Genomic DNA, 22140 nt, shown 5'->3' on the forward strand with positions numbered 1-22140 from the left:
TTTAACCTTGTATTAAATAGTAAACAACTAGATTCATTCAGTCATTCACTCCAAAATAAAAAAAATCATCACTAGAAACTAACAAGAACATAAATATCCTAAAATATTAATTAGTCTATTTCGCAAAACTTTCTTTATGATTTCCATAGTACGTCCAAATGTTCACCAGCTACGAACGCACGAAAACAGAAAACACAATAATAAATAGGTCTAACGATTGATGATAAATAGATAACCATACATTTTCTTACATAAAACAACAGAAATCTAAAAAGTTTACATTCGAGAACTGTAGAATAACCATAAATGCTATCTTTCCAATCCAATCCAATCAAATTACGTCTTGATCAATAAGAACAGTCATCGTTGTATCGTCACGACTAATTATTTCTTTTACTAATCATGATGTCATTTGATTGGACGCGTGAAAATATTATTTTATCAAAGTCAACATATGGTTATCCTATAGTTCTAGGATAAAAACATTTTAGATTTCTGTTTTATGTAGGAAAAATGCATATTTATCGTAAGCACACTTTAGACTAATCAATTTTTCAGAGCATGTAGGACGGTAAAAAGCTAAAGATATCGAGAGCATGTAACGAACGGACATATACTAATACTAATACTGCATGCCAACGGATAGACGTACCAAAACAACATGCAAATAAGATATATGCAAATTAATATACAGCAAAGATCCAACAATTCGCGCTACAGCTACTCCAACATGGGCCATGGCACTGAGTTGAGAGTTTAGTTATTAATATGGGATTATGTCTACTTTAGTACTAGTAGGCCTAATGTTTGAACCCTTTTGAGATGAACTTACCTACCAAGAAAAGAAAAACAAGACCACCTGAGGTAAATTTTGTAGTCTGAGGTAGGATATTGACATATTTCATGTAGGATACATGTATTGTGTATTCGAGTCCCACACGAGAATTTCTTTTGAATTTTTCTCGAACAATGTACAAAATTGCGTTATACAGGACAAATATCTGACTCAATTATTTTATATTGAATAAGCCTCGTATTTTACTATCATAGTTTATTTAATGTGATGCTCAATTAGGATTTTCGGAAGGATTATGCAGATGGTAGGATTATTTACAAATATTATTTTAAACAAACAAATTTAAATATCAAATGTTTACTAATAAGTATAATTAAACATAAATATGACAGAAATTTTATTCCGGATTTGAAACATTTAATAACATTTTTACATTGTTATTGTTTTTATAAAACCAACTATAGAGGGCGGTATATCTAAACACGGGCGCCGAATTTCGGCTGTGATTGAGACTTTTTGTGTTACATCTTCGATAAAATACTTCCTTTTTTTGTTATGTAGTTTATAAAATGTTGTAGAATTCACCATATTGTCTGGAAAAAGTAATAATTATGACCACCCAGGTAAGAAAACAATCGTAGTTATATACAAATGTGTACAATTATTTGTAAATAACAGACAGCGTCATGCCTGACGCTTTTTGAGCCATCATTCGTTTTGGATGGGTTGATTGCGGCTGCTGATTGCGGTTCGATGTATTATGACGGGAAAGGGAAAGCTAGAATTAGTAGCCTAGTAAGTAGGCATAAAGGAGAAGAAATAATATAGTATCTAGAGAGTAATTAGTACTTAATACAATTACACATGTCTGTCATCATACCATAGTTTTTTAGCATCCTTCATTCATAATCATTCAAGCAAAACATAATTTATAAAACAAAAAAATGTCTCAAGAAAAAAAGAGCAAAATCACAATAATTACAATACAATACAGCAATTCTATACTAATAAAGATAGTACTTATGATGTTTAGAAAAGAATTTAATAATTTCCCCCTTGACAGTGTGATTTCCGGCAATATCAACTGCATACATGGTTTTTCAACATAATTTTGTCTTCCCTGTCTTGTGGAAGTTTTTTTATACTGTAGTAGCAAACATAGATAGTGCCTGCCCACCTTGTCCACCAACTGCGGTTTCCACAGCAGACGTGCCAACCCTCACAATTTCTCCAAGAGCCTTTCAATTTTACTGTCTGAATTCTGTTTTTTTAAAGTTTATTTACTGCATTTAATCTGAGACATCAATACCAGACATTCAAATCGCATGTCGCTTCTTTTGATCTTTGATTTTCATCTTGGTGAACTCATTGTTATGCAAATTACTTACTCAAGACCGCGTTGCGATAATCAGATTTTAGTAATATAACATGCATATTCTCATTTTGTTCTAATTTTCTTGTTAATACAGTAAATTGCAGTTGAAGATCGACTACTGTAGGCCTACTGTACCTGCTAGACTCAGCAGCGGCGTAGTGTCATTTTTGTAACCACTAACTAAAAATTTGTATTTGTAAGCTTTATAATTTCATTAATGTAATCTTGAAGTTGCATTAGGTTTACACAGATTACACTGTTATTAAGTTGCATTAGGTTTACACAGATTACACTGAACTTATAAATTGACAAAGATTATAACAGTTATACATATTTCCTGTCAATTTACCCAAAATCGATATTTTTCACCCAAAAAAATTGTCAAACTTTCACCAATTTCAATATTTTTTTCATAAATCGTCTCACTTTTATAGTTCTATTCATGAAATAATCAATATTAAGTTGGTTTAAAGATTTTTTAAAGATTTGCCCAGGTATTGCTTAACTGTGCAAACTTCTGGGTTGATGATAAAACAGGTACATACATTCCAACAAACACTTAATGCAAATCCATTTATGAACTTTATTCAATTGTTTGTGCAAGGGTAATAATAGATGACAGTGTACAATGACTTTAGAGTGATCCACTTTAAGTAAAAATAAGTTGACAATAAAAATGCTAGAGAGTGCGGCAGTGAGGAAATGACATAATTGCAAGTAGAGTGTAAATGACTAATGTATCTGATATTACTAACAGTAAAATGATTAATAGATTACCGTGCAACCAGGTAGGATGTTAGAACTACTCTAGTATCTATTGCTTGTCACATTTATTATTATAATTCAAGAAACATTCAGTAAACCATTCAAAACTGGGAATGAATGCCTCTAACGTATGCAGAGTGGGCTTATTTATGAGATTCGTATGCAGAGTGAGCTTATTTATGAGATTTGTATGCAGAGTGGGCTTATATTATGAGATTCGTATGCAGAGTGGGCTTATTTATGAGATTCGTATGCAGAGTGGGCTTATTTATGAGATTCGTATGCAGAGTGAGCTTATTTATGAGATTTGTATGCAGAGTGGGCTTATTTATGAGATTTGTATGCAGAGTGGGCTTATATTATGAGTTTGCACAATTATAAAACATTGAATGTTAAACCAATTTATTATGCAAAAATTCAGTTTAACAATATCCATTCTTTGAATACCCTTTTCATGGTTGACTGATTACATGATTATAATATTAAAAAATAAATGCATTGTATTATATCTTGACTATGATCTCTATTTTTTTTATTCAATATTAATATACAGTCTATAACTATTCAATATTAATATACAGTCTATAGTATAACTATTCAATATTCATATACAGTCTATAACTATTCAATATTAATATACAGTCTATAACTATTCAATATTAATATACAGTCTATAACTATTTTATCACTACAAACAAGAGAATGCTGACATACTGTAACAGTAATAACAAGGAGCTACTGTACCTATTTGATATCCACCTAGAAAATTCACATCTAAACTTTTTTTATTCAAGTTATTTACCTTAGATTTTGTTTTATCTTTTTTAGTGCGTACAGGTGAAGTTGGATCTTGGTCATCGCGCATCATTCCGCAAGGAGCCAACACCTAAGGGCTTCACGCATGACTGGTCCGTGTTTGTACGTGGCCCAGATGGCAATAATATTCAACACTTTGTAGAGAAGGTTGTATTTGTCCTTCATGACAGTTTTAACAAGCCTAGAAGAGGTAAGGCGTAAATGGTGTTATACCAGTCTGTGGTGACAAGTTCATGTTGTGGCCTACTTAGTCTTGTTGTGTCACTGTCAGCCTACTTAGTCTTGTTGTGTCACTGTCAGCCTACTTAGTCTTGTTGTGTCACTGTCAGCCTACTTAGTCTTGTTGTGTCACTGTCAGCCTTTCCCTTCGGAGAATAGTAGACTCACCTCAGCCTAATGTTTATGTCTCTAATATTAAAATACATTTTTAGCAACGTACAGTATACAATATCCCTTTATGATTTTGGATTATACAGTAGCCCTTGGTTGATTGTAAAACATGGTTGAACAAATCTAAAAGGTGTTGAAATAGTTATATACAGGCAATAATTTGGTTCAAAATATTATATTTCAATTTTGTATACTTATCCCTAATAATAAAATCGGTACTGTATTTTAAAAAAAAATTTTTAAGAGAGGCATACATTATAATATTTATAATATTTTTAATAACTTTGAAAAATTACCTTTTATAACATTTTTTTTTAGTAAAAAAGGAGCCACCATATGAAATTGAAGAGGTTGGCTATGCTGGCTTTCACCTTCCGATTGAAGTGCACTTCAAGAACAAGGAAGAGCCCAAGAAGGTTGTCTTTGAGTATGACATGTTCCTTCACTTGGAGAAATCTCCACCAGTCAACCACATTCGATATGAGAAGCTGACCTTCAGAAATCCCACCGAGGATTTCAGAAGAAAGCTGTTAAAAGGTGGTGGGGTAAGGCTTTCTTTACATTTCATCATACAGGAAAAATGTGTAAAATTATAGGAAAACCCAATTAAGACATGTAAAGTAGTGAACCAGCATGTTGCGGTTGTCATCTGTTTAACATCTGTGAATCATCTGTGGCTTGTATTCAGTATGTGTCATGTTGTGTCATTATTTAGCAGCTACTTACTTACAATACAACCACAAAACATGGAGACACCTAAATGAGTTGTTTGTGTAAGTTTGTTTATAGAATGCACATTTTTTTTCTCTATATTGTTATTTTTATCTGCCATTTATATTTGAAATATGATCAAAACAATATAACATTTGGCCTTAAACAACAATGCAAACACAAATACTTTCACAACCTTGTTTTTTAATGTGTTTATATTGTTTTGTGAAGCTAAATGCTTATAGGCCTACATAACAATGATACAAAACATAACAGGATTTATGTGTTGTTTTCATTCTAATGAATTACCCAAGTAGTTATGACACACCTATTGGGCGGTATTATCTTCCTTCATAATTAAAAATAAAAATAACGATTTATGATTAGGTTGGAATCAACCCAGATGCTCCAGATTTAAACTCTTCAAGTTTAGAGACCACTACTGGGCCTCTGGAGACCAGTCTTATGCCTGTACATACAGTACAGGTACCAAAGGTGAAGGGTAAGCCACATGCAGCTGCTTCTAATGCTCTTGCACTTAAGAAACCCAAAGAGAAAAAGGTCAGTTGCAGTGTTTTATTTCACTTTTTGTTTTTATATATTTAGGCAAGGATAACCATAAGCGAATTCATTCACTATCCTTCTTAAAGGTGGCAATCCTGTTCACAAGACAAACATACACAAGATGCTTTACATAAACAAAGTCTTATTACAAGTCTTTGGGAGTGGTGTAATTTGTCATTAGAAATTGAATTGGTAGCCAAGCATTATAACCACCAAGTCACAACTCCACTTGCATTATTTATTAATTATTATTTAGTAATCATACTTTTTACCAATTAACTTGTGTACTTCATGTAAAGTAATTTGACATAATTATGTATATTTGTGTTTTTAGGAAGGGTCAAGCAGAAGTCCAGTTGCAAGTAAGCCAAGTAAAGGAAAGGAACCCAAATCTATGACACCAAAGGAAAGTAAACCTAAGGATCCCAACAAACAGAATGTGAAAAGACAGAGTAATCCAAGTAATTCAGCGCCAGAGCAAATAAAGAAACGTAAAAAGAGTTCCTCTGGACTGAAAACGGGAGAAAAAAATGATAAGCCAAATTCTAATGAAAAAATAAAATTGAAAGAGAAAGTTAAACAGCCGAAAGTACAAGAGGAACCTTTGTTCAAACCGGAGGCTGTTGTAGAACGCAAGAATAAGACAAAACCAGAGCCTCCAAAAAAAATGTTACCGCCATTTGATGCTGAACTTAGCACGGAGGAGATTGAGGATGTGCCCTCTCCTGGGTCAAGCACAAGCTTCTCATCGTTTCCGAATAAACAAAGCGGTGGCGCTCTTAATACGCTGATGCAGGAATTCATGCAAGAATCTGACAATGAGGATCTTGAGGACAGCAGTGAAATTGTCGGTACGCCATTTCAAGGCGAACCTTATAAAGCAGTACTGTCCGACGACGACAGCGATAATGAACAGCATCATTTTAACCAATCATCACCCGCACCTGTTGCTACACCTCCCCCGGTAGAAAAACCAAAAACAACTCAAAAAACAACTCAGAAGAAAGCAACAAATGGAAAAAAAAGTAAAGTGAATGAAAAGAAAGATAGAACAACTGAAGTTAAAAAAGTGAAAAAGCCAGCTGTTGCTAAAAAGACTGAGCTTGAAGAACTAGTTGATCTGCACCAGAGACTAATGAGTTTACACAATCGTGAACATTTACAAAAGGTCGCTGACCTCATTGAAGAGACCGGCCTCTTTCAGATTACTACCTCCACTTTTGACTTTGATTTGTGTTCCCTAGATAAATCCACAATACAAAAATTGCAAAATTGTATCGAAACACTTGTAATGTGAACTCACTATGGTGTGCTAAAGGTTGCGTGGTGTGCTATGTAGTTTGTGATCAAATTCATCGTTTGTTTCAACACAAGGTACTGTATTCATCTCAAGTATTGCAACAACTCAGTATTGTACAGTATTTAAAGTGGCAGGTAAATGAGGTTAAATTAATGATTAACAGGGATATCAAACAGTATAAATATTTGTGAAACTATATTGTTTAAATGACCATAATATTATGGTAGCAGTATAGTAAATAACTATTGGGTTTAATTTCTAAAAATCATTTTAATAAATTACTAAAATGAACAGTAAAGTGCTGTAGATAAAAATCTGCCAAAGATAAGGTGATAGAAAGACAAAATATGACAATATTTTATTAATTGTAATAAATTTTAATGATTTAAATAATCATCACCACTAAGAATTAGATTTATTCACAAATTATACATAATATTAATAATCAATTCTAAACAATCTGTTTGAGCATTGCTTCTTGTTGAGTAGCACAATGCAGTGACAACAAACCCTTTGTATTGCTCACAAATTGATAATATTGTATTTAATTATATCAAAACCAGGGAAGAGTATAATTTTACGCTTCCCTGATCAAAACCAATTTTGTAAAAACATTTAATCATTTTAAAGTATTAAAATAGGAAGGTTGTTGTCAGCTGAAGTTGCTGAATTTAGTTTAAGTTGGTGTTGTTTCATGAACATTACTGGACTTTTGATTTTATAAGATTTTATTTAGTATTTTCTAATTTAAAAAGAGCCGTTATTTTTTTATACATTGATATGCTGTATTCAGGTACTGCCAGTTATGCTAATATAATTTGAGAGTTCATTTGAGTTCATTCAAAGATATTAGGCAGAGTCCATTCTGTAATCATGCTTCAACTTGATTTTTTTAAACATTCAAAATTAGTAGTAAATATTATTTTAGCTAGATATCCTTTACAGTATTAAAATTGTTTGATAAAGCTATTAAATATGGGTGTTGAATGAATGTTTATGAGTTAAATGGTAAGAATATTTCATCAGTAGACTGCTTTATTTTATGAGGCGGAGCATTGAATCTTTCAATGAATGAAATATTCTCTCTATTCAATACCTACCGAGAACTATGTCAAAAACGAAATACCATATACCTAACTAGGCTCTAAGGCTAGCTCAGCTAGGCAGATGATGGGTATTACACCCTAGCTAAGCTCTACGGCTCAGCTCAGCTAGGCAGATGATGGGTATTACACCCTAGCTAAGCTCTACGGCTAAGCTCAGCTAGGCAGATGGTGGGTATTACACCCTAGCTAAGCTCTACGGCTAAGCTCAGCTAGGCAGATGTTGGGTATTACACCCTAGCTAAGCTCTACGGCTAAGCTCAGCTAGGCAGATGGTGGGTATTACACCCTAGCTAAGCTCTACGGCTAAGCTCAGCTAGGCAGATGTTGGGTATTACACCCTAGCTAAGCTCTACGGCTAAGCTCAGCTCGGCTAGGCAGATGATCATAAGAGAAACTACTTCAGTTTTTTTTTAACAACAACACTTGTATTATTACGATCATGCAAACAATTTAAAGCCAAGATTTTTTGTGTTAATTATTAAAAAATGTTCAGATATAGAGTGCCATTTTAAATGTTAATGTTTTGAAAAACTGCAAGCAAATAGGCTTCACCAGAGCCTGCCTGAGAAATTTTTTCGTACAACTGAACAGTAGATATCAAGAACACATGAAGCAACATTAACCAATCAAATTGCAAGAATACACAAGGTGTACAATAGTAGTAATAGTACCAATTCAGCTATAGTTTTTGTCACAATCTAGCAATGTATTTCTGTCAATTCATAAAATGATAGATTTGTTGATATTATATCCTGTTAATATTGTATTGTAAAATGTGTCTATATTCTCAATTCCTTGGTGTTTGTTTTGTATGATTGGGATAGTTGTTATGGTGCATAGTAAGTTTTATGTTAATCTGTTACTCAGTTTTGCCAAATGAGTCATTGCGCAAGTCGTGGCCGTATTTTCAAAAATCATGAAGCGAGATATTTCACAACAGACAATAAATATTTAAGGATATCCGTTTTAAGGATGTTTTCTGTAGTCGAAGCGTGAATAGGGACCACATAGAGACATCTACCAACACATAAATTAATATACACCATGTAAATCATGTATTTTGCAATAAGATTAAAATACTTTCTACAGTTTTTTTAAAATATATTGTTATATTCAAAATAAATAAAGGTTAATAATAACGGTGTACAGATTAGCAATTGTGCATTTAATACCAAATGCTCAATGGTGGGGTTAGAGTTCTCGTCAATTTAGCACCTTTTTAGGAGGTGGTGAGGATTTTGGTAAACTTCAATCTTTTCACCAGATTTCACCAGACGTCCACAAAATGATATAATGCAGGGTACAGTCTATTTCCCATGGCCTATATGATTTATAAATGTCCCGCTGACTTGGTTAAAGCCACAATGAAATATCTTGATTTTGTAAGGTTTTCACTAAAATATTATATAAATTAAGAAAAATGTTTTTTATTTTATGTGAAATTTAATATTGTAAATTATATATCTTTGATAAATAAGATGTAAACTGGGTGAGATAAAATTGGAATTTTATTTAAACATTTTATTGCAGATAAAGTACTGATTTCTAAATGTTAACATTTTCTTCTGCATTTTAAATTTATTTTATAACATTTAAATAATAGAGAAAAATGAATCTTAATATTTTAAACTTTAAATGTAAGAGTGCAGGTGGTCTGCCTAAGTAAATCAGTAATTCAAGTGTGTGGGATTGAATAACTCTTTTAAATTGAAAGGTTTCATGTACATCAAATGTTTCATGTACAAAAGAATTCATGTACATCCTATATTTAAAGCAGTAATCTCATAAGGGAGGGAAGGTTTTATTATCAGTATGATCTATATATATAATATCTTTTTGTAAGTACAGTATTCTGAATGTCAAAGTGTGTAACCAGTAATTCTTAGTTACTTTACTCCTGCCAAGTATTTTAAGCAATATATGTATTTACGTTTTATTAAGTAAAAATGTCCTAATCTTCAGAATACATATAATATTACTATATTATTGTTTATACTATATTCAGATTGTTGTTTTAATGTGTTTACTATTGGGACATGTATTTTGTAGGAAAGAAAGTGCTAGATATTTGTTGCTTTACTGCCCTCATGCAGGTGTATTACGTGATTACAAAGAGTATCTTACAGATAAAGTCTTTTATATGTAAGCTTTAGTGCAAATAATTTATATATTACTCTTAAATGCTGAATAATTTCAACAAAATTGTGTATTGTTTTGTTTTCAATTGTGATAACATGGAAATAGTTGTTGTTGGGCATAATAAGGCTTGGTTCCCACTAGAGACACAACATAAAGATGTAACATGATGGATTTGATTAAACGATGGATTATTCAAACTGTTGCTTGCGTCGCGCCCTAGTGGGAACCAAGCTTTAATAATAAATATTATATATTTTTAAAAGCCAGTGGATTTTTAGTTGAATTATTTTTATATAAATGGAAAATTTTTTTTTTTTTCTACGAAAATGATTAACTTTATTAAAACTGCACAATGCTTTGTGGGGGGGGGGGGGCATCTAATGTCCATCTAGTTATATTTGTAAAATCAATTTAAACATTTGGTTTTCAATGTAACATGAGTGGGTCAATCTGAAGTATAATTTATATTTTTTATTTACCTTTATATAATTTCTTATATTTAAACAGTTATTCAGAAAAGTATTTTAAAACAACTTGGTATTAATTTATTAACAATATACCACTTTTGTATACAATATATGTAAATACATATTTATATTTCTGTTTCTTGATTTAAACAGTGTAGGTATTTGCATGATTTAGATTTAGAAAAAATGGACTGTTTTAAAGTTTAATACAGCTTTGTTTTTGTGTTATTTAATAAATATCAATGTTTTTATATTGCTTTTTTTGTTTATAATTCAATGTTCATTTTCGCAGAATCATTTGTGTTCTGCGCATGTCAATTATATAATAGTCAATTATGTAAAAAAAATAGAAAGTTTGAAATAATATTACTAGTTACTTTGGCTCTATAAGATGGTGATAACAGAATATATGCTAATATTATGGCAATATTATGGCATAATTGTTGAATATGGTGTAATATGGTGTTATGATCATCTTATAGAGCCATAGAAATTGTGCTATAGTCAAAAAATAAAAGGGTCGAAATTTTTTTGAAAAATGACCAAAATATCCACTTTTTAAAATTCAATAAATATGCCATAATATTGCCATATATGCGCATATATGGTGTTATGATCATCTTATAGAACCATAGTAACTAGTTATGTCAAATAATAAAAGAGTCGAAAAATTGCAAAATTTCCCTATACTATAGTACAGGGAAATTTTCGAAAAATGGCCGATTTTCGACCCTTTTATTTTTTGACATAAATGGTTACTATTGCATAATAAACATGCGCAGAGTCGACTAATGGGTTCTGCGCATGTTAATTGTGCTATAGTAACCAGTTTTATCGAAAAATAAAAAGGTCGAAAATTGGCAATTTTTTTGAAAAAATCCTGTACTATAGTACAGGGAAATTTGCGAAATATGGCCGATTTCCGACCCTTTTATTTTTTGACATAAATTCTTACTATTGCATAATAAACATGCGCAGAGGTGAATAATGGGTTGTGCGCATGTCAATTGTGCTATAGTAACCATATTTAACATAAATGGTTACTATTGCATAATAAACATGCGCAGAGACGAAGAATGGGTTCTGCACATGTCAATTGTGCTATAGTAGCCAGTTTTGCCATAAATGGTTACTATAGCATAATAAACATGCGCAGAGTCGACTAATGGGTTCTGCGCATGTCAATTGTGCTATAGTAACCATATTTGACATAAATGGTTACTATTGCATAATAAACATGCACAGAGAAGAATAATGGGTTCTGCGCATGTCAATTGTGCTATAGTAACCAGTTTTATCGAAAAATAAAAAGGTCGAAAATTGGCCATTTTTTGGAAAAAATCCTGTATTATAGTACAGGGAAATTTGCGAAATATGGCCGATTTCCGACCCTTTTATTTTTTGACATAAATGCTTACTATTGCATAATAAACATGCGCAGAGGTGAATAATGCGTTCTGCGCATGTCAATTGTGCTATAGTAACCAGTTTTGACATAAATGGTTACTACAGCATAATAAACATGCACAGAGGCGAATAATGGGTTCTGCGCATGTCAATTGCGCTATAGTAACCAGTTTTATCGAAAAATAAAAAGGTCGAAAATTGGCAATTTTTTTGAAAAAATCCCTGTACTATAGTACAGGGAAATTTGCGAAATATGGCCGATTTCCGACCCTTTTTTTTTGACATAAATGCTTACTATTGCATAATAAACATGCGCAGAGACGAATAATGGGTTCTGCGCATGTTAATTGTGCTATAGTAACCAGTTTTATCGAAAAATAAAAAGGTCGAAAATTGGCCATTTTTTGGAAAAAATCCTGTACTATAGTACATGGAAATTAGCGAAATATGGCCGATTTCCGACCCTTTTATTTTTTGACATAAATGCTTACTATTGCATAATAAACATGCGCAGAGGTGAATAATGGGTTCTGCGCATGTCAATTGTGCTATAGTAACCAGTTTTATCGAAAAATAAAAAGGTCGAAAATTTGCCATTTTTGGAAAAAATCCTGTACTATAGTACATGGAAATTTGCGAAATATGGCCGATTTCCGACCCTTTTATTTTTTGACATAAATGCTTACTATTGCATAATAAACATGCGCAGAGGTAAATAATGGGTTCTGCGCATGTCAATTGTGCTATAGTAACCAGTTTTATCGAAAAATAAAAAGGTCGAAAATTGGCCATTTTTGGAAAAAATCCTGTACTATAGTACAGGGAAATTTGCGAAATATAGCCGATTTCCGACCCTGTTATTTTTTGACATAAATGCTTACTATTGCATAATAAACATGCGCAGAGACGAAGAATGGGTTCTGCACGTGTCAATTGTGCTATAGTAGCCAGTTTTGCCATAAATGGTTACTATAGCATAATAAACATGCGCAGAGTCGACTAATGGGTTCTGCGCATGTCAATTGTGCTATAGTAACCATATTTGACATAAATGGTTACTATTGCATAATAAACATGCACAGAGACGAATAATGGGTTCTGCGCATGTCAATTGTGCTATAGTAACCAGTTTTGACATAAATGGTTACTATAGCATAATAAACATGCACAGAGGCGAATAATGGGTTCTGCGCATGTCAATTGTGCTATAGTAACCAGTTTTATCGAAAAATAAAAAGGTCGAAAATTGGCCATTTTTTGGAAAAAATCCCTGTACTATAGTACAGGGAAATTTTCGAAAAATGGCTGATTTCCGACCCTTTTAATTTTTGACATAAATGGTTACTATTGCATAATAAACATGCGCAGAGACGAATAATGGGTTCTGCGCATATTAATTGTGCTATAGTAACCAGTTTTATCGAAAAATAAAAACGTCGAAAATTGGCCATTTTTTGGAAAAAATCCTGTACTATAGTACAGGGAAATTTGCGAAATATGGCCGATTTCCGACCCTTTTATTTTTTGACATAAATGCTTACTATTGCATAATAAACATGCGCAGAGGTGAATAATGCGTTCTGCGCATGTCAATTGTGCTATAGTAACCAGTTTTATCGAAAAATAAAAAGGTCGAAAATTGGCCATTTTTGGAAAAAATCCTGTACTATAGTACAGGGAAATTTGCGAAATATAGCCGATTTCCGACCCTTTTATTTTTTGACATAAATGCTTACTATTGCATAATAAACATGCGCAGAGACGAAGAATGGGTTCTGCACATGTCAATTGTGCTATAGTAGCCAGTTTTGCCATAAATGGTTACTATAGCATAATAAACCTGCGCAGAGTCGACTAATGGGTTCTGCGCATGTCAATTGTGTTATAGTAACCATATTTGACATAAATGGTTACTATTGCATAATAAACATGCGCAGAGACGAATAATGGGTTCTGCGCATGTTAATTGTGCTATAGTAACCAGTTTTATCGAAAAATAAAAAGGTCGAAAATTGGCCATTTTTTGGAAAAAATCCTGTACTATAGTACAGGGAAATTTGCGAAATATGGCCGATTTCTGACCCTTTTTTTTTTTACATAAATGCTTACTATTGCATAATAAACATGCGCAGAGGTGAATAATGCATTCTGCACATGTCAATTGTGCTATAGTAACCAGTTTTGACATAAATGGTTACTATAGCATAATAAACATGTGCAGAGGCGACTAATGGGTTCTGCGCATGTCAATTGTGCTAAAATAAAAATGTCGAAAATTGGCCATTTTTTTTGACAAAATCCCGATTTCCGACCCTTTTATTTTTTGACATAAATGGTTACTATAGCACAATTGACATGCGCAGAACCCATTAGTCGACTCTGCGCATGTTTATTATGCTATAGTCACCATTTATGTCAAAAGTGGTTATTTTATCAAAAAATAAAAAGGTCGAAAATTTGTACAGGGAAATTTTTGAAAATTGTTTTCATGTTTCTTGTATTTTTACTTTAGTTTAAAGTATTAATAAGAATATTTAATAATAATATCATTACGGTGTTCACATCGTCTCTCCAGGGTATTTAATTCTAAATATTCCAGAAATAAAATCAATACTCTAATAATAACTAAACAAGTTTAAGTGAGTATTGAATAAAATAATTATTGACAATTATTCGTAGGGCAGTACCAAATTATTTTATGTTTAAAACAACATTGCTGCACTTAAATGGGTTTCCTATGACATAATAGGTGTTAATATGTCAATTGAGTGAGTCTTTCATGGCATTTGTAGTTGAGTTAATCTTTGGTGACAATAGTAACACACACTTGTAATTGAGTGGTATTTTGATTTTTTAATTTCATATTTCTAGTTAAAATTTTGAATATCTGAATATACCACAAGGTGTATCATTCCCTAAATAGCCCAAAAAGCTAAAAAAGTGATTTTTGAAAAATGTGCCAGTTGAGTCGTTCAGTATAGTACAGGGCTTTTTTTCGAAAAATTGCCTAAATATCTAATTATTAATTCAATAAATATGCCATAATATTGCCATTAATGCACATATATTGTGTTATCAATATCTTATAGAGCCATAGTAACTAGTTATGTCAAAAAATAAAAGGGTCGAAAAATGGCAACATTTCCCTATACTATAGTACAGGTTTCCCTATACTATAGTACAGGTTTCCCTATACTATAGTACAGGTTTCCCTATACTATAGTACAGGTTTCCCTATACTATAGTACAGGTTTCCCTATACTATAGTACAGGTTTCCCTATACTATAGTACAGGTTTCCCTATACTATAGTACAGGTTTCCCTATACTATAGTACAGGTTTCCCTATACTATAGTACAGGTTTCCCTATACTATAGTACAGGTTTCCCTATACTATAGTACAGGTTTCCCTATACTATAGTACAGGTTTTTTTTTCGAAAAATTGCCAAAATATCAAATTTTTAGCATTATTCTTATACCTTATAAATATTATTAATACAAGATGCATTTCATCTGTTATATACATTTATTGAATATAGTCAAATAATCTTGAATGTGTTAAGTCTTGTCTATATGCATATAAAAATGTCATTTCTTCAACAATCTAATTTATTTGTAGTAAATAAGTTAATAATTTTTCAAAGATTAACTAAATTGTATGGCATAATAAATATTGTGTTTTCACTATAAACCAATGAAGGCACACATATTATTTTAAAGGCACTATTTTTCCAATAGTTCCTTGGCATAGCTATAACTAAACTGCTTAATATGCTTCTACTACAGTAGATGAAAAGGGTACACTGAAAATGGCTGTTAAGCTTTAGGTGCAACAAAATTAAACTACAATTTCTGGATATCTTGTAAGCCTACATTTGTTCAAATCACCTCAATATTTATGTTATTTGCAATCCATCGCCTCATTGTATGTAAATGTCAGTGAACAGTCATTATATTACGCTACAAAACAACTATTCCACCTTTTACTAACATTTCTTTTAAATTCATAAAAACCTTAAAGTACAGAAAATCACATTCTATACAACATATTTACATTATTTGATCTGTGTATGATTTTGATTAGAAATAACCAAATTTATTTTTTATTTGTTCACGTTCAACTAGCTTATTGCACATCTTAACTTGTTCTAAATATTGATTTAAAGCACTCGTGTATCAAATTCAATTTCTTATAAATATTGAATTAAATTCTAAAAACTGTAATATATTGCCATCACAGATAAGCATAAATAATTAAGATTAAGACTGTTCTATTTACACATATTTTTTATATATTATTAAATAAGTTTATTTTATTACACATGTTCAGTAATTCATGAATCTACTTGTTTAAATTGCTAAGTTGAAAACAATCACCACTTTGTGCGAGTTAAAATTTAATTAACAAATAAAATATACTATTACGGTAAAGAAACATTTTCATAATACTGTAAATTGACAGCTTAGTCAACAATCAAATACACAGTTGTTGGCATAATGTTAAGAACACAAACTTTGCCTAAAGTTTTGAATGTTAGATTTTACTTACTCCATGTTATGGAACAAATATTTCTAATTTCTTATAATTTAGATTCAGTAAAATAAACATATTTAAATAATAATACATTTGATTTATTATAATATCTATAATGTTAACCCTAATATCAAGGCATGTCAAAGCTCATAAAAATAGAATTTGTTCAAATACTAAAATATCTATCCAAGAATGTGACATAAAAATACATTTGCTAAGCCTGTTTACAACCCAAATATACAGCATTGAAAAACAGTTAGTCTGATGTAAAATAAAATGCTGTGTTAATTGCAAACAATTATGCAATATATAAAATAATAAATATCCTTTATCATAATAATCATCAACATTATAATAATTAACAGTATCAACCGTGATTGAACCCCTGACCTTGGAATTGAAAGGTAAGCATGTTAACCACTGCTTACCGTTACCGCTAGTCTGTTTAAATTGGCTTTTATACCCCTGGAATTGAAAGGTAAGCATGTTAACCACTGCTTACCGTTACCGCTAGTCTGTTTAAATTGGCTTTTATACCACTGGAATTGAAAGGTAAGCATGTTAACCACTGCTTACTGTTACCGCTAGTCTGTTTAAATTGGCTTTTATACCACTGGAATTGAAAGGTAAGCATGTTAACCACTGCTTACCGTTACCGCTAGTCTGTTTAAATTGGCTTTTATACCCCTGGAATTGAAAGGTAAGCATGTTAACTACTGCTTACCGTTACCGCTAGTCTGTTTAAATTGGCTTTTATACCACTGGAATTGAAAGGTAAGCATGTTAACCACTGCTTACTGTTACCGCTAGTCTGTTTAAATTGGCTTTTATACCACTAAACTTAATTTTTTTAAATAAAACAGCCTTCTGATTTTTAATCTAATATTTGATACTTAAAATATTTTTCAAGCAATTTAATTACTTTATTAATATTAATGTTACTTAATTTTTAGATGCATATACGGTATTATATTTGTTACGTTTGCTCTTTGTTCAATTTAAAAAATGTAAATTAAAATACATATATATTTTTCTCTCGTTTTGTAACATTGTTCTTTTTAATACCCATAATAACAAACAAATCATTTTTTAAATATGCATTAAATACGTAAAAATAAGTTGAAAGAACAAATTACTGACTTTGTAAATTCCAAATATATATATATTTTTTAGAAAAAATACTATGGAAATAATAAAACCTAATATTTATACTTTGCACAATCCCTTATAATTGCACATAAACATTCCTTTCAATCCAATTATAGTCATTTATTATATTTTTGTCGCATATTTCACTCGTTTTTTCAATAATTCTAACCCCTGGTCGTTCAAAAATCTGACCTATTGATGTAGCACTTTTTGTTGAAAGCCACACACTATATTTCTATGTTATTGATTTTTAAAGAAATTCTTGGGATGAACTATGAAAACATGATTTTGGATTATCAAAATATGAGGGCGGGAAAAGTGAACGATCCTGTAAAAGCTGAACAGTTCGAATCTAATTTATGAAATACCAGATTCACATTAATAATCAGTGATCAGAGTTCATGTACCCCCCATAGTCTTTACTATAGATCAAACATTGCGTGCTGTGCTTACATTGTGTTTCTATCACTTAGAATCTTATGGAATGTAAATCAATTATTTTCTTTATTAAAAGACATTTTCTAAATGATAAAATACCTTAATGATTGTTATAGGGAAATTGATGTTACAAGAGATTTGTTTGTGACACACAGATCATCATATTATCTCATAGGCTTTTAAACTTGAAACCAGGACATAGATGATCCAAAGTAAAGTAAGGAATCCACTGCTTAGGTACTTAGTTCTTGTCTTACCACCAAGCTCACCACCAACAAACTGAGGAGATTCAAATTAATAAATTAATAAAATAATTACTAAATATAACGGCTGAATGTAAAATGCATGTCAGTAGTTTTGTATAAAACAGTTGCCCATTTCGGCAGTTGCTCAGCAATTAATTTACTGAGCAAATGTGGTTCAGTCAGTGTATGTATATGTATGCCACTGTGTACTATATACAGTATATATTGTTTGTTTATTTGGTTTATAATATCATTAATATGTATGTAGTTATTTGCACTACTCATAAGTGTTTGTCAATAAAGTTATTTATTTATGCACCATTCAAAAGAAAATTCTCAAAACGTCCAACCTAGCAACTCCCACTGTGGTGAAGCCGCAATTTCGTAATAAGTGTGTGTAAATAATACAACTAATAAATTATCTAATTTCTGATTAAAAACAAAATACATCATAATTACCGTTCGTCGGATAATGAGTAAAATAATACAGACAGTTCCTACAGATGTAAAGAGTATAACAGCAAGATCTAGGCCATCTGTACTGACTTCAAACACTTCACTGTTAACCTGACAATATATGGTCTTGATCACCCATGGTAAACCTAGGCCTAGGAATACATTCACGCTATTGCTACCTGAAATTAGTAATCAATATTAAAATTAGGAGTTCAGTATGTTAAATTCAATATGGGAGAACACCCCTTTAAGACACCCTTATTCAATTTCAGTTGTATTTCACACAACATAATATTATAAATATCCCAGGCACAGAATCAATTCTAACCACCTGGTGACATGCTGAAATTTAATTATTTGAAACGATAAGATAAGGAAATCTGTAAGAATGATACATTTGTACTTATAAATATTAAATAATAATAATAATAATACATTTGATTGTGTGTGGAGATTTCAATAAGATTTCAGAGGACACTTGTGAAATGAACAATGGGATGTCTTACCTATTCATTGGAGAGCCCTAAAGGTGTCCCCTCAATAAAGGTACTACTGTACGTATTAATATCTATAACAAGGCCATATTATACATGGCTGCAGTCGTATGCACAAATTTGAGTTAGTGTTTACCGACCGACCAACCGACATAGTGAGCTATAAAGTCACGTAAATACCTGTAATATTGCCAATTGCTGCATCAGCGTGTTTGTCCTGTAGTGCTGCCGTTCGACTGGCAAACGTATCTGGTACACTGGTTCCTAAGGCTATGATGGTAATACCAGCCACACTTGCTTTGATGTTTAATACACATCCAATTAATGTCCCAAGCTATGAATATAACAAACATATTAGCTGTAAATATTGTACATGATTAAAACACATCCAATTAATGTCCCAAGCTATGAATATAACAAACATATTAGCTGTAAATATTGTACATGATTAAAACACATCCAATTAATGTCCCAAGCTATGAAAATTTAAAAAATATTAGCTGTAAATATTGTACATGATTAAAACACATTCAATTGATGTCCCAAGCTATGAAAATAAAAAAAATATTAGCTGTAAATATTGTACATGATTAAAACACATCCAATTGATGTCCTAAGCTATGAAAATAAAAAAAATATTAGCTGTAAATATTGTACATGTTTAATACACATCCAATTGATGTCCCAAGCTATGAAAATAAAAAAAATATTAGCTGTAAATATTGTACATGATTAAAACACATCCAATTAATGTCCCAAGCTATGAAAATAAAAAAAATATTAGCTGTAAATATTGTACATGATTAAAACACATCCAATTAATGTCCCAAGCTATGAAAATAAAAAAAATATTAGCTGTAAATATTGTACATGATTAAAACACATCCAATTAATGTCCCAAGCTATGAAAATAAAAAAAATATTAGGTGTAAATATATGTTGCATATCTTTTGCAGCCCTCTATTTTGTTAGAACAGAAAAGGAAATGAATTAGGTTGTTGTATTTTTTTTTTACTATGACATAATTGTTGTCATCATCATATCTATTGTAAACAATGGTTTAATTAAATTTCCTTGTTCCTTTCTTGTCTAATGATCCTGTTTTTCAATTAATAATCTTAATTTGTTTAATCCATTGTGTATATATTTGGAAATATGAGATAAAAGAGAATTCTTTTACTGAGCAGGTATTTTGTTATTTGAAATTGTTAAATGATTTTCTTATTTGAGTAATTATTCCAATGCTTAAATACTGACCTGTTCAACCAAGGCTGTTAACACTCCAATGAGAACTAAAGACGTTACAAATGCTGGCCACCCTCCTAGGATGTTTCTGAAAAACAAAGAAAATCATTATAATGTATAATATTTCCAAATATATACATAATAAACATAAAAGTTAAACATAATTACATCCAAGGACGGACCGGAGGTGAGAAAATGTCCATGTGGCCTACTAGATCTCTTACATCAGGTGGCCAATGTCTGCTAGTAGTTCCTTAGACTATATAGGACATCTACAGATAGTGGTAGAGCTTTTGCTGCGGCAGCTCCTACTCTGTGGAATTCCTTACCAATTTTATTCAGACAGTCTGCCACTCTAAACTCTTTCAAGACCCAGTTTTTAAGTCTTTCCTTAATTTAAATTATTGCCACTTCTCTGTTTGAATTTATGTACAGCGCATTGAGAGCTAGGTTATATGCACTATATAAGAATGAACTATTATTATTAGCAGCATCCTTCTATATATTTATCATACTATCATGTTTCTTTTAACCTGTCCATCAGGTGACAACAATGCAGTCACAATTCAAAAACAATTCAGTAGTTACGGAGAATGATCACTTTGATTCAGTATATTGCAAGTTTGCCATCATTATTTTTAAAAAATACATTTTGTAAGATTAGATGAACGCTACCTGGAAAATGCTGGCATGCATGAGTGAACAAATGGAAAAAATGTCAAATCACATGTTTCCAATAATTAATGATTCACTATGTAAAAGACTAACATGACATTCGTTGCGTTTGCTTTTAGAAATTCTTTTATTTTAATGAATTTAAATTTATAGCGCCTCAAGAGATGATTTGTAAATACGGTCAAATATCAAGTGTATGTGTGTGGGTGCGTGTTTAGAAATAAATCAAGCTACATTTGCATCATTAACCGATTCTAGGTGTCGTAAATGCAATATACGTTATCCATATTATAATAACCATGGCGAAGCCTTGTACTCTATGATTACATATTACATACTATGCTAGAATTAACGTCATTTTTCTTTGAAAATAATTGGATATTACTGGATATTTTTACACTCCACACAGGTCAAAGATCTATTTGTAAGAGTCCATGTTATAACATAACGGCAACAAAGGTCCAAATTTGGATCAAAAGTTATACGTAATATCTCTCTCATTATCAACTTGAGTGTAACGTTCATGAGAAATCACGATATCATTATAAAATAATTTGTCTAGATTAAAAAAAAAATGAAATTAAATGTAACATACTTTGGAGGCACAAACGCAAAAAGAACTTTCCAGAAAAACGAAATGAAATGTAATAAATAATCAATCATAGAGGGCGGTATAACATTTCCCTTCTCATCTTCATCTCCTCCCACAGTCATTGCACTGTAAGAAAAAAGCAAAAACCGATTGATAAATTTTAAATAAGTTTAATATAACATGAAAAGTGGTGTTAGGTTACCTTGATGTTTTGTATTGTTGAAATTAATCATAGAAAATAGACTAAGCATGCAATGTCACGACTGTTGTCGTGGTAACTAGAAAAGCATATCATAATTTTACGGTTAATATCAATCTATCATTTAGCCAATCAAAGGAATACATTAATTTAACTTAACTATTAATAACACAATAAAGATTTTGTAATAATTGAGGAAAGAACTCAATATTTTTCTAAGATGGGGAAAAATAAAGTATCAAATGATGTTGATCATGCAAATGTGATGTTTTTTTC

At 31.3% G+C, this 22140-nt stretch overlaps 2 protein-coding genes across 5 annotated transcripts in view; one reads left to right on the forward strand and one right to left on the reverse strand.

The window, feature by feature from the left end:
- Positions 1-771: 771 nt before the first annotated feature.
- Positions 772-8469, forward strand: LOC140062790 (protein ENL-like). 2 transcript variants are annotated; one of them, XM_072109119.1, is made up of 5 exons: positions 772-864; positions 3765-3942; positions 4461-4687; positions 5241-5414; positions 5752-8469. In XM_072109119.1, the coding sequence occupies exons 1-5, from the start codon at positions 823-825 to the stop codon at positions 6712-6714; spliced, it is 1584 nt and encodes a 527-aa protein (XP_071965220.1). In that variant the 5' UTR covers positions 772-822; the 3' UTR covers positions 6715-8469. The 2 variants fall into 2 exon arrangements, with proteins under 2 accessions (XP_071965220.1, XP_071965221.1); XM_072109120.1 differs by lacking the exon at positions 772-864 and adding an exon at positions 1312-1419.
- A 6853-nt stretch (positions 8470-15322) lies between these two features.
- Positions 15323-22140, reverse strand: part of LOC140062137 (sodium/calcium exchanger 3-like) — a 48533-nt gene continuing 41715 nt past the window's right edge. For 2 of the 3 annotated variants that reach the window (XM_072108200.1, XM_072108202.1), the window contains 5 exons: positions 21669-21791; positions 20411-20486; positions 19334-19487; positions 18663-18838; positions 15323-18237 (listed from right to left, as the gene is read on the reverse strand). In XM_072108200.1, coding sequence (XP_071964301.1) covers positions 18118-18237; positions 18663-18838; positions 19334-19487; positions 20411-20486; positions 21669-21791 — 649 coding nt within the window. In that variant the 3' untranslated portion in view covers positions 15323-18117. Of the gene's footprint in view, positions 18238-18662; positions 18839-19333; positions 19488-19989; positions 20056-20410; positions 20487-21668; positions 21792-22140 lie in introns of those variants that run through there. The other variant, XM_072108201.1, reaches the window with a different exon arrangement.

Source organism: Antedon mediterranea, chromosome 11 (genome assembly GCF_964355755.1).
Source record: "Antedon mediterranea chromosome 11, ecAntMedi1.1, whole genome shotgun sequence".
In the NCBI taxonomy this organism is placed as follows: domain Eukaryota; kingdom Metazoa; phylum Echinodermata; class Crinoidea; order Comatulida; family Antedonidae; genus Antedon; species Antedon mediterranea.

Coding starts and splice junctions, on each gene's coding strand:
- LOC140062790 (XM_072109119.1), top strand. CDS start 823: ATGAACTTACCTACCAAGAAAAGAAAAACAAGACCACCTGAG. Junction 865..3,764: donor GAAAAACAAGACCACCTGAG/GTAAATTTTGTA, acceptor TATCTTTTTTAG/TGCGTACAGGTGAAGTTGGA. Junction 5,415..5,751: donor AGAAACCCAAAGAGAAAAAG/GTCAGTTGCAGT, acceptor TTGTGTTTTTAG/GAAGGGTCAAGCAGAAGTCC.